The sequence below is a fragment of the Dinoponera quadriceps genome, unplaced genomic scaffold (assembly GCF_001313825.1).
Source record: "Dinoponera quadriceps isolate SergipeBrazil2010 unplaced genomic scaffold, ASM131382v1 scaffold1960, whole genome shotgun sequence".
Taxonomy (NCBI): Eukaryota; Metazoa; Arthropoda; class Insecta; order Hymenoptera; family Formicidae; genus Dinoponera; species Dinoponera quadriceps.
The window spans coordinates 53,013-66,392 of NW_014556019.1; the positions used below are offsets into that span (position 1 = coordinate 53,013).

At 42.6% G+C, this 13,380-nt stretch overlaps 1 protein-coding gene across 1 annotated transcript in view; it reads right to left on the reverse strand.

Moving 5' to 3' along the window:
• The window catches only part of LOC106746447 (elongation of very long chain fatty acids protein AAEL008004), a 72,924-nt gene that overhangs the window by 5,368 nt on the left and 54,176 nt on the right, over window positions 1-13,380 (reverse strand). Inside the window, exons 2-3 of the mRNA XM_014623051.1 lie at window positions 1,361-1,468; window positions 195-466 (exon numbers count right to left, since the gene is read on the reverse strand). Of these exons, the coding sequence (XP_014478537.1) occupies window positions 195-466; window positions 1,361-1,457 (369 nt within the window). The 5' untranslated portion in view covers window positions 1,458-1,468. The remainder of the gene's footprint in view (window positions 1-194; window positions 467-1,360; window positions 1,469-13,380) is intronic.

The following is a 13,380-nucleotide window of genomic DNA, read 5'->3' on the forward strand; positions in this document are numbered from 1 at the left end:
CGACGTGTGTTTCCCGCTCGGCTCCCCCTCTCTCTCCCTCCGTCCAAATTAGCGAGCACGCGTAAGACAAGTGACATGTAATAATTTTTCTTCAATTACAGTTGAAAGATCGTTAGTAACGGGAAGTCGTAAATTCTATCTAATCGTGGAGATCAATTGCGAGTCGGCGGTACGTTCGGGGTGCGTTTACGTACTCTCAGAGCATCCGGTGAGTACGAGAAGTCCACCGGCTCGCACTTCCAGTTGTAATTTTTCAACCATGCGCCGTCCAAGCCCTCCCAAAAGAGCCACGTACTGATGAGAACCTGAAGGAAGTTGTAGAGCACCAGAATGTTTTTCAGTTGGTACGGCTTTCGGTGTTCCATATGTCTCGGGCCCCATGACAGAATGAAGTAGAGATAGCCTATTAAAATGCTAGCGCCAGGTACGGGCGACGATATGAGAAACCAGTCCCTCGTCCGGGGATCTGAAAGGAATTTGTACACAATGAAACTAACGGCGGCTGCGTTGAGTCTGATAGCCAACCTCTTTGTACACGCCCGGCTCGGTGCTCGAATTTTTTATTCTCTATCGGCTTGAGTCGGAATTAACTCTCGTGCTTTTTCTCTCCCGACAAAATCATCTTCACCTTAAATCATCTCACAAAAGAGTATCATTTGTATAATATGTTCGTTACTATTAATAATGACTCGTACTTTTAATTATTCAGTAAAAATACTTAATTAAGATTAAAAGAGAAAGTAGTGTTACATGGCTCTAGAAATTTGGATTATTAACAAAGATATTGTACAAAATGTAAATGGGAGAAGAGAAGAGAGAGCATAATATCATTTTTTCTTAATCAAGTATTAAATACTTAATTGAATAAAAATACTTATAGATTCTTCTCGCAAGTATTTGGAAATTATTTGCGGCAATGCAGCGAAATTACACATTTTATCGAATGATGAGATAAAAACTGTTGTTGTAAAAGTCCGCGAAGAAGAAGTAGAAAAATATCGCGTTCGGCAGTATCAGAATGTCTTTTTTCTCTTTTACTATGCTGTAATTTTAACTTTAGAAAGGATTTCCGTGGAAAACAATACACGGTCGGCGTTTTTCCAAGACGCGGAACAAGAGACACATCCCGCACGAGGAGGGACCGGACGAATAAAATCAATATGTGTCGCGTTATTATCGGAAATTACGGGATCGAAATTATTACGGTATCCATGAGCACCAGCTGGTTCGAATTTTGTCCAGCGCGCCGTATTACTGCGAACAAGCACGTAATTATATGAAGCGCCCTGCGCATCATTCTTATAAACCAATCATCAAAATCATCCTCGGAAGCAATTAGTCTCGCGTAACGCGAGCTTACCGGATAAATCGTGGAACAAATGGTGGTAAACCCGCACGACGGAATTGTTGTAGATGTTGGACATCCTGTCGGCCGTCAACGACGCGCTGGCGTTCATCGGAATATCACCTGAAAGCCGAGATTAATTTATGTAAGAGTTATGATCTACGCACGATGGTAACATATTCTCGCGTTTCCAAGATAAATATATATAAATACAGCGGAGATGAGAGTATCTCGCACGCATCGCGCGTATGCGATTAGAATTTCACGGAGTTGCGTTGCGCGCGCGACAATAAGCGCTCCTTTAGTTATACAAATAGGAGTTGAGATCTGAAGAGTCTAAATTTTAGTTTTAGTTAATTTTAGTTAAAATGAAGTTCTTCAAGTGGAGAAAACGGCGACAACTTCTCCGTTTGTAGCATCGAAGGATAAAATAGAAAACCTTTGCAGGCTTGACGCAAAACTAAATTGGATAATTACCTTACTTAAAGTAAGGGTAAAATTTCGACTCGGGAACAATAAATTAACAAGTTTTCTCGCGTACGAATCCGCGAAAATAAAGCGATCCATCATAATCCATCAGAAACTCTCTCCCCTTTTTATATCGCCGCTTAAATAGCGAGGCTCTAATTGAGCGGTGTTCTCTTGCAACACAAGACGCGTGATTTACTGATTGCTGAAATCCACATTCCTTCGTTGGATCTGCGTGCGAGCTGATCCGACACTGATATCCGGACCGATCCAATGCGGTTGTAACGAGAGAGGAGAAGAAAAAAAAGGCAGAGAAAAGAGAGAGGAAAGACGGCAAGGGCCCGTTCATTTTCGCAGCCTGTAATTACAGGCTCCCATTGCTACTTGCTCAATGGCAATGTTACACCGCTGAAAAAGCACGATCACGATCATTTAGCGGTGACACGTATTGATCTTGTCCGGCCTATCTTTTTTATTCTTTTTTTTTCTCTCTTTTTCCTACCGGTACCAAGAGCGACGACGAATTAGTTTGATGCAACGAACCGATCGGCCGGTTCGTACGCGTCACTCTACTCTGTATCGCCTTGGAGACCGCGCGAGGAGAGAGCGCGATTCTTTCACAAGCAAGCTGTTCTACTTAAACAGCATCGCTCTGTTGGGCCTTCACATATTTCGTCGTCGAAATCCATAGTCTGACGATCTAACACGATCTATCATGCAAATCTCGGAGTCGGATGGTCGGACTTGGATAAGACGGAGAACTCCTTAATCTTCGGTATATTGTCAGGACGACCATTGGAAGCAGTAACGCTGGAAACAAGACGAGGCTCAGTCGGAAGGGAAGGGAGAGGATACACGGACATGGCTCCTCTTTGTGCACGTATCCCTTTCATCTACTTTTCGATCGAGCTGTGACTTGATCCTAGCGTCACCGATTCAAACCAGGTTTGGTTTTGAAATGTTACTCTCACGCTTGTAGCTTCCGAGTTTGGTGTCGCGATCCTCGTAGAATTCTCGCCAAATCCGAGGAAACAAATTCGCGAAGGACACGGCATCGGCTCGAGGGCCAAACCGAGCATTCGAGTTTTTCCCTTTGAACAGCCTAAACAGATTGACATGTTTCACAATTTATTCTTCTTTAATTTGATTCTTTCGTTCTTCCTTAATTTACTTTTATTTAATTGTCTTCTTTTATTGTCCCTTGAGAATTTTTCAAAAGGACGAGGTGAAAATTTCAATGTTTTCTTGCATAGAATAAATTAACCCTTTAATTAATAGCACGACGATATAGCGAGAATTAAGGGGTAGAAAAATGCGACTCGATTGCCCATCCGATCGTGTATTAATCGGGATGCATTTATTCTTCCTCCCTAACTTCTTTCGACACGTCGTTCCGCAGCATCGGAGTCGATATTTCCCCCGCGCAAACTTTTCCATCGGCCGGCGCCATCACGGAGGAACAATTTAATAATCCCGTTTCCTCAACGATTAAATCTGATTTCCGCCGCTGCCGGCACACTTTCCATGCTTGTATTCCGACGTACGTGTATTCGGCCCCGTCTGATTATTAGTGTTGTTAGAGCTATTACGCCGCAAGCCGATGCAGCGCACCACGCACGACTTTCCACGGCGGAACCAAGTGGAAGTGTTGCCGGCGTAAACGGCGGATGGCTGACCGACCGCACGCCGGGGACTTATCACTGGAAAGTAAAAGCGCGGAGGCCGAAAAAAAGGAGAAGAAAAGGCGAACGGCGTGATTACAGTAGAGATTTGAGTAACGAGCAGCCAGCCGATCGCGATTCCACCACGCTCGAGCGATCTCGCATTAAAGGACGCTATCGAGTGTCTTAGAAATATGTGCGCAACGAAGTTCCCAAGCAGTGAGGAGGCGCCATCGCGAATTTCTCATTGGTCTTCGCCCGCTTTTCTCGCGGACGAATCGATCATGAAAGGTAAACGATGTTCTCGATGAATTCACGATATCAGCGAGAACATATGACATATTTGTGCGCAAATTAATTCGATACCTTTTCCCACAAAATTCCAAAGTTTATTTGCCAATAATCAAATACAAGTTTCATCCAGAAGATTTATATTTCCATTGGCTCTGTTGGTGATTTAATCATGGAGAGAAGTGGAACCGGCCCTTTAAGGGGCAAAATCGTGGCTGTTGTAGCGATATTATTGCGAAAGGATACGGTTTAGCTTCGGCGTATCATTCTTTTTTTTCTTTCGCAATGTTTCTCGCATGTTTCAGCGGAGGGACAAGTTATCGTGACGTCTTTTTGCCCGCGGGAGATTAGCAGCGGATTACAACTTCCTTGTCAATTGTAACTGTAATAGTGTCGCGTTTCAGTCCGCTACCGCCGTCGCATCCTCAGTCTCTCTAAGTATTGTGTATTTTCTTCATGATTGCGCTGTATGTGTGTCGCAACGCGTCCTCTTCTTGCCGTGTATTAGCGACGCAACTCTCGTGTAACCTTGCAAACCGCGTGCGATTCTACCTTGCGCGCTTCGAGCGTGGAGTTAAACGACCGTATCGGACATTCTCTAAAGATACAGCTTTGCGCGTGTCCCATTACGAAAATTCGGCATCGGACGGCGAGCTCTCGGGAAATAAGCGTCGAACACGTTAATAATTAATAACCGTCCGTCGTTTCCACGTCGAGACCCGCGACTGCTTAATTGCGTGAGTAATTACTCGACAATCGTGTAAAAAATATCGGTATACCGCAAGAGTCGCAAGAAAAAGAGGGACGAAAAAACCTATCATTTGCATCACACAATTAAACGCGATTGAAGTCGTTAGACATACATGTGGTTTCGCGGACGCATTTATTTATCGCGTTTCTCTCTCCCTTTTTTTCTTTATCATACGCCTTATTGAGACACCCATCGACCGTCGAATTAAAAAATATCACGCGCCACTCGACAAGTCGTCGAGTAACGCCTACGTTCGCACGAGAACTCGGACTTTTTCGTGACAGCTGACCGTTAGAGGTTTCCAGTATCGTTCGGCAGAAGTAGAGGCCGTGGCTTACGAAAATCGTAAAATCGCGCGAACTTTCGCAAAGCCAGGAGCATTACGACAATTGTATTATGGCTCGTGCGCTTGGAAGACCGGCCGGTGCAGCGTCGTTAAGCCAGACGCAGGTTGAGTAACATTTTTCATTTTAGGACGTAGTCAACCGGTCCCTCGACGTTATCGTCTCGGAATCTATCTGTCTACTTGCCAACGTGATTCCACGTAATTTATCTTTATAAACTTATTCTTTCGAGACCCCCCTCTCCTCTCCTACGCAGTCGTACATTTTTTCGATTGAATTCGCCATTTTCCCGATTTGCATCTCACAGATCGCGATATTAAACGCGAGGTACGAACGGTTATCTCAAGTACACGCTGCCGGAATCGCAGTCAAATGGAACCGATAGCTCCGGTATCCGCCGTACGTACGAATCAAACGCGAGAGGCTGTTAAGTGAGCAAATTGTGATCACATTGGCACAAAATTCAACGCGTTCGCACGACCACGTCTGTCACGGATAAATCGTCACGCGTAAATCGCGTGAAAGATCCACGTATTCCCCGCATTCTGATGTAAACGCTATTTGTTTCCTCCCGCAAATCTCCCGAATTTCCCGCGTAACGACTGACACGGTCGAAAACGTAACAACGATGCGACCACACACTTTCCTCAATTTCGAGATTCACAGCGCGGAACTGAAAATGTAACGACCTTACGTGCGTGTTATTACTACTATTTCTGCGGTCGAAACTATAAAAAGATTACGGTTGGCACCGAAAATAACTATAATCTCTCTCGATGCACATTCAGCAAATGATTTATAAACCAAGGTATTATTGTGTTTAAGCAAGTATTTATTGCACGCGTAAAATATATTTAAATTCATAAAAATATCACTCGACTTAAGAGGCGGAAAACAGGTGATTATGTCCCTTCGATTCCAGCATGTTTCTTTCTCTGTGTACGAATTGAAGAAAATTTACATTTCCTCATTCGAAGAGAAAAGTTTTTTTTCGTTCAGCGCAGAAACATGTGTATATTAGTATAAATAAACATGATTATTGATATGTATGTGTGTATCCATCGAATATAAACACCCTTTATTTCTTCGATATTTCTGCACTCGGGCCGTATCTTAAGAATTTTCGCTGTAATCGGGCACGCGAGGCAGGCCACGGCGCGCCGTTTCACAATTTACGCTCTCGTCTATTTATCATCGGCGTTTCGCGCATCGCGCTCTCTCATTGACACGCGAATTATCAAGCCGCCGCGGTACTTTACATAATAAACCGCTAACATTCTCCCTCCCTCTGTCCTGGCTGTCGTTATCCGGCTGTCCGTCGAAAACAAACGACTTGACTTCGCGAGGCCGACGGTTGCTTCAGAACCGTACGGGAGAATGACCGACAATAATAAATTCGCGTTGCAAAATATACGGAGGCACATAGCGGTGATTTGAATGACGCATTGAGCGGGACGTACCTCGGCTGCCACCATGCTCGCTCTCGCGTACTTTAACGTACGAACGAGAGCGTTTAAAGTACTTGCACGCGCAGGTCGTGCACACCGGTGTGCTCGTCGCACGCGTGCATCACGCGCGCGCGCGATCCCATCTCCCGTCTCGAGAAACCGACTGCAGTTTCACCTACTGTTGCGACACGTGTTTCCTTGGCTATTTCACTTTTCCCGCCTATCGCTCGTTCCGATTCATCCCTCTCTTTCTTTCCTCCTTTCACACACACATACACGCACAGGTATTCGCTACGGAGCACCTCTTTGTCCACTTACGACGGCTGTTCCACGCGGTCAGTCGGCCAGTTTTCCTTCACCCCTCTCGTTGTTTGTTTCTTCCGACGCAGCCAACTGGGCGTAACTTCGCCTAATTGGGCATTACTCCGTATTAAGATTTTCTACTCAGTTCCGGATTGCCGAGCCGTTGAAGGCATCCGCGCACCTGACAGTTCGGAGGTATCTGCGATTGGTTGTACATTGCGACATCAGTGTTACGAGGATAGATTGTACAGGCTGCTATGAGCGCCGCCTTTTATCGGCGGATCGCGTTTACGGCGTTGCACGAACATTCACGGTCAATGACACGCACGAGGTGAGACAGGTGGTCTATCGCGCCGTGAGCGTGATCGTGGGCGTGAAAATGTCCGGGGGATGTCGGAGGGAAGCGTGATCGAGAATGATCCGAATCGTGGCCGAATCGGAAATTCGATTTAATCCGAACCTCGGATTAAACTCCCCTCGCGATTAAACGGCCTGTGGTTATAATAATGGCGCAACGTCGCCGAATCCGTTTTAAGTCCTTTTACTTCTCGTTGTTCGTACTTTCATTTCAACGCTCTCATTACGTTAATGGACGGTAATGGTATCAGTATGAGCGATATCGCAACTCCACCTTTTGGTAATTCAACGCAAGAAATTGAAACGGCATACTTCTCATTGGTACACAGAAATAATCCGGCATCTGATCCGTGCGGCGATTTGATACCTGATTTTCTGGTACCAGGCGAAAATCAGTTTGTAGGAATAGAAAGTCAGCTTGTGCTGAGTCAATTGTTACCTCAGCCGAGTTTCAACATTTGGACCACCACGCCATAGGTGACGGTTTTAATAACCGAAATATAGGAATAATTTTATGAACTATTTACAGAGATATTGGATGGAGAAAATAAAATATTATTTATATAATATATGCTAATATAAAAAAAAAAAACAAAAAAAAGTAATATTTCCTTTGTCATAAAATGATTACATACTATTTTTACTTAACTTACATATTATTTTTTGGTAATGATTAAACTTACATATTATTTTACAGTATTTTGGAAAGCAACTAATATATAATTGTCAATATTATTGTATCAATACATTTAGAACATTAGATAATACATGATATATGAAATATACGTAGAAAGAGTAGAATAGATCCTCTCATTGGATACATAATTTGTTTTGTATTCTAGTTCTGCATACACGCGCGCGTTACAATTCTAGGCCTCGTGAACTTTACCGTTGAATTCGACCGGGTAGTTTAAGACAGGATCTACAATAGGCATAATAAGCTATTAGTCTTTTGCTCCGACCACTGTATTCTAATTTCTAGCGAAGAAACCGTTTCCGGCGCAACCAGACGTCGCAATTCCTAAGATCTAAGTATTATTAACTTTTGGTAGCGCGGAAAGCACCCGTTGTCAGAAATCACGTTACATCTTACCGCTTGATGCTGAAGGCCGAAGGCTCAACGGAAACAGTTACAGTTACTATTTTGAACAGAGCCCTAAAGTTCGAACAGCCGAATGTTCAGACGAATGTTTCCGATCGCGGTGACAGAAATATCATTTCTGAACCGTAACGGTTCTCGTCTGATCCTCATTTGATTGCGCGAATTGAGATTCCTTTTCCATATGCGCGACGCGCAACAGAGAAAAGGATCTCGTCCGGAAGGATGCGTCGAGAGCGCGATAATGGAGATTTCAATTTCATCGTTCTCGGCGTCCGTTCCTTGTCCGTAGACGACGACGACGAGCGCGCGCTAAGAGTCGCACGAATGTGTGTCACTGGGAGCTCACCGGTTGCTCTTCCTGCCCGTGCAGCGTATTTCTGTGCCACGCTGATCGAATACCGGTTTGTAAGTAAGTCATGCACCTCTCGCTTATAATGCGTTTGCACCGTCTACCGCGGCGTGCACCGGCGGGTTTACTGACCAACGATACGCTCAGGGACGGATTCATGCTTCTCGCGTCTCAAGAAATGTAATTGGGGGTACTCGTAAATAACGTCGTTCTGCATTTTCTTTTCAGATTGAATAAACATTGCCACCTTGCTCGTGGACGTGATTTATTATTACGTATATATATATATATATATATATATATATACTAATTAAATTTGTTGACATTTAGTGCGTTCATTGTGAATTTTCGAAGGAACTATGTGTTAAATAAGATAAAATTTTGTATAAGTATCGAGAAGCGACATTACTTGTGGATACCCCTATTTTCCGCGGCACGCTGAAGAATCACCGTGCGCATGTCATATCCGTGTCTGTCGTGAAGATTAATCAACCACGATCCCAGTTACCCTCGGCTCTTCTCTCTCTCTCTCTCTCTTTACCGATCTCTACAGAAATCCGGTCACTTCCGGCCAGTATTCGCACAGGTCGCGTTCATGTCGATATTTCGACACCCAACTAACCATTACGAGACACGTTGATCGTGATATATTTTCAATAAAATCTAAGTAAAATAATATATATAATTGGAAAATTATAGTTGCAAGTACATTATAATTATGAACCGGTTCAGTGCGGAGCACTTCGTAGCTAAATGATGGAGTGCATAGGTTATCAGTCAATGAAAAAAAAGATAAATTGTTGAAAAATCGAAAGCAATGGACCGGGACAAATGAAACGTTATTAGAGGGAAAGTGCTAAAACTGACATAAATGTGGTAAATCGACATACCGATGTTTCTCAGCTGTAAAAGTACTGAATCGTTTTGTCAGACAGAACATAAATTTCGTTTACTACAAACAGCTGTTGGGGCTGATGTTTCCGTTTACAAGCTCGTTCGGTTGTGTTAGCGTTTTCTGATTTTTCGTTGTCCCGAAGTTGTTCTCGTTGAACCGTTTTCCTTATAAAAATTAAAGTAGCAAATCAGCTGTAAGTAATTCGCTTGGTAATGCTATTTCACAAAGGTTTTTTTAACGATTAATAAACTGGATCTGCTCCGGCTTAGCTTTAGGTTTGCTTTAGATTTGCTTCACATTAGTGTGACACAGACACGTTAAATTCAATTTTTTTCGTATTTAATTACCGCATATTTGGTAACATCGTGCGATCACTTAGTGTTGCGTCTTTCATTCTTAACACAGCGAGACCAATAATCGCTGTAATTCTCTCGCAGGATTTTGCAATGTGCCAATCGATCGTCGAACACTTTCGGCGACGGTTTCGAACGTTTTAACGACCGATTGAAACATTTCATTAGCAATCCTCTCCTCGTTCTTTATGACGGCGATCGCTTCCCGAGATTATCATCAAAATTACTCGGACAAGTTGCAATTTCATCGCCGCTACATATACAACGTCATTTCGTCACGAGGATGCGTATGTTGGCATTACGTTATCCCGTAATTTCACGGTCGTAAAGTCACCCATCGTGAGTCTCGCGAATCTCGCGATTCTTCTCGAAACGAACGAACATTAACATCGAGACGTTGTATATTCTCCCGATTTGCAGGAGGTGCGAGACGCTTAGGTAAAAGGCAATTATCCTCGTGCCGCAATAGCCGCCTTTAACGATAATAAGCTTCTAATGATAATGACGAAGGAAATAAGAGGGGCGCTAAAAAGAACGCCTATCGAAAATGATCGGTGGAACCTCGACATTGCAATCAAAGGAAAACTCGTTTCGGATAATTGCTGTTTGTCATTCTCATGCAAAAGTCACCGTTTTTCGTGACAGCGCGCAATTGTCAAATTATAGAGCCGCGATTTTTCGACTGTAAGGATAAGTCGCTAGAAAGGCGCTGGCGACACTTCACGTGCGTCGCAATTTCACGGGGACGGAAGGACGCTGGACGAACGGCTATCGTAAAAGACGGTAACGTTGCTCGTAAAAATAATAGAAACTTCGCGGGATACTGCAACGCGGCAGCCGATAAATCTCCGACGAATGAATAATGGCTTTCGATGACGCAACTATTCCCGAGTTGATGGCAAAATTAACGCGATCCGATCGCTGCGGTTGTAAATTTTAAAGGGATGGAAGCAGCCGTCGACCCGTAACTGTTGATTGAAGTTAAGAAGTTAAGAAATTAGATACGATTGACCAGCTCTATCCGCTAGAAATAAAGATAGGAAAGACAGTCGATAGGAAACCTACGCATAATAAGTAATACTCATGTATTATAGCTGCAATTTCAAGCAAACTTATGAATAATGCATTATGAATAATGAATTATGAATTAAGAATTATAAATAATGAATTATGAATTATGAATTATGAATAAATTGTAAAATTTTAACCTACAAGGCAATCGTAAATCATCTGACGTACAATTTTACGTAAATTGCAATTCTATTTTGAAGACGATTAACATTGTCCCTCTTAAAGTGTACCGGAAAAAATATTGTAGTAAAAATTACCGCAAAATTTTGCAACGCCGCACCGTATCGGAATTACGGCTGAAATTATGATGTGTGTTGTAATCTTTAATGATGTATTTTTCATTGTACACATCGCTAAAGATTACAACACATTATTGAGGATTTACCTTTCATAGGAGCTGTCATACTTTAAAGTCTGTTGAAGTCCTTTGGAAACTAATTGAAAAATCTAATTTCGTTATAGTCTGAAGTCTTACGAAAGATCTGTTATCGTCCGAAGTTTTTGCGAAAAGCTCTGCTTTTCGAATGTTCTTGTCTCGATTCCTCGAAACTTTCGATAAGGAAAAATTAGTTTTGAATTGCTCGGAAAAACCTCTCGATAAAATTCAAATCGCGAGGTCGAAGACACTCTCGTGTGCTTTTGATATTATTTAAATACTATCCCGAGTAAAAATCGCTCGAATAGACTATTAATTAAGTATGCGCCATATAGGTTTCGTCATGGTCTGCCGAGTTCAATCGTATCGTTCGCTTAAATTCGGCACATTCATCGTTTTACGTAATAGCTGAAATGTTAACTTTTTATATGCGTGCAGGTTACGTGATTATGTAGTAACAAACACATAGTGAAGAAATATTAAATCTTTCACGCCTGAAATGCGTCGTAAGCAGAAGCTATTCGAAATTTCTGATGAAATTCGAAACTCTATGCACAACCGATTTTCGTGTTTTAAATATAAATTTGCTAACCAACCAGCCAGCAGAGCCGAAGGGATCGCACTCGAAATTCGGAATATTCGAATGCGCAGTAATTCCGATGTAGTCGCGCGGTTCTTGCGGTATCAACCTTGCGACCGCGTACATTCAGGATCACTTATGTTGTCTTACCAGTTAAGTCGACCAACGTAACAACATGTCATTGGTTTCCTGCTACGCTTTCTTCCCGTCAGCCATTTCACCGTCGATATATACCACTATCCGAAAGTTCACGTGCAATAGAGCAAACGAGCGTTCACGACATTCATGCATGCAATCGCGTGCATGCGATCGTGCGTATGTACGCGTATGTCCGTCCAGGTGATCGCACGTATCACTATACCAGGAGACGTCAATGACAGTGAAACCTGCGATCTCATAAAAAAAAAATACGACTCACGTTTGCGCTTCGGCGTGTCGTCGCATAATTAGTCGATGATGTAATCAAATGAAACGACGGAATAGCGAGCGGCTTAATTAATTTAATCGTTTCGGACTATTAAATTCGTCATGACGTCCAGACACGGATTTTCTCTAAATCATGGAAGAAATCTTTGTCGTAATAAGCTTTGTACGTCGTAAAGAAACTATATCGATTACGAAACTCAGCTTCTCACTGTCCGGGCAAAAACGTACTTAATCGATCTGATTTCAAGATTAGTAGCTAAATAGTACCAAACAATAGCGAAATCATAAAAAATTGATTAAGAACATTTAGCCAATCATGAGCTAGTGACTAGCTAGAAAACTTAAACTAGTCAGTATTATCCTATGTAGAATAAATGTTCAAAATACATCTTAGAGACGTCCCAGAAATAATCGAACGTCTTTGTGACGTCTGTAAGATGTCTTTTGAACATTTATGCTAATGGGAATCTAACTACTAGTTTTTGGACCGGGTCGACTAGATTCATTTCTGCTCGGGTAATGATAAGTATAAGTAAATGTGTGAAGAAATAAGCGTTACATTACCAACAAGCTGAGATTTTCCGTTACATGACTGTGTACTATTTTTTGTTCAGCTACTAATTTCTGTCTTATATCACAGTTTTTGTTAAGTTAACAATAAAACTAGATTCAATTTTTGTTCGGGTGAATAGCCTTTTCAGCGGAACGATAATGCGTGATTTGAATCCGAAGGTGGCTGTAGAAAATGAGCGGAGGAAATCAGTCGTTTGGTTAACGGTTGTCCTTCGTGAAATTTGCAAAATCGCGCGAAACTGGCGGAAATTTTCCTCCGTTTTCCCGTTTTTCATTTTTATCCAAGAACGTCTCGTTACTTCGGCGCATGCGCGCACGCTTTTTGCTCACGAAAGTAAACGGACGGCACGCACAGTCTCTCTACATATTCCATACTGCGTAATAATTAGCGCAAACATAAGCAAGTGTGAAATGTGAAAACACAGTCGAATCGGCAATGCATTCGACGAGATAGTAAAGTCGGACGAAATCGCGAAACGCAACCATTATTCTTTTTCATTTACGTCCTAATTACACGGCAAAGACAACTTGCGCTGCGTGAAAAATTATGAATGATTCCTATAGACTTGAGGAGCAAAACGATTTGTCGATTGCCGCTAACTTCGGAATAACCAACATCGGGAACTGGTTACGACGATATCAAGGCGCGATCAATTGAAGTAATAATAGCGGCTTTGTGCCGGGAAC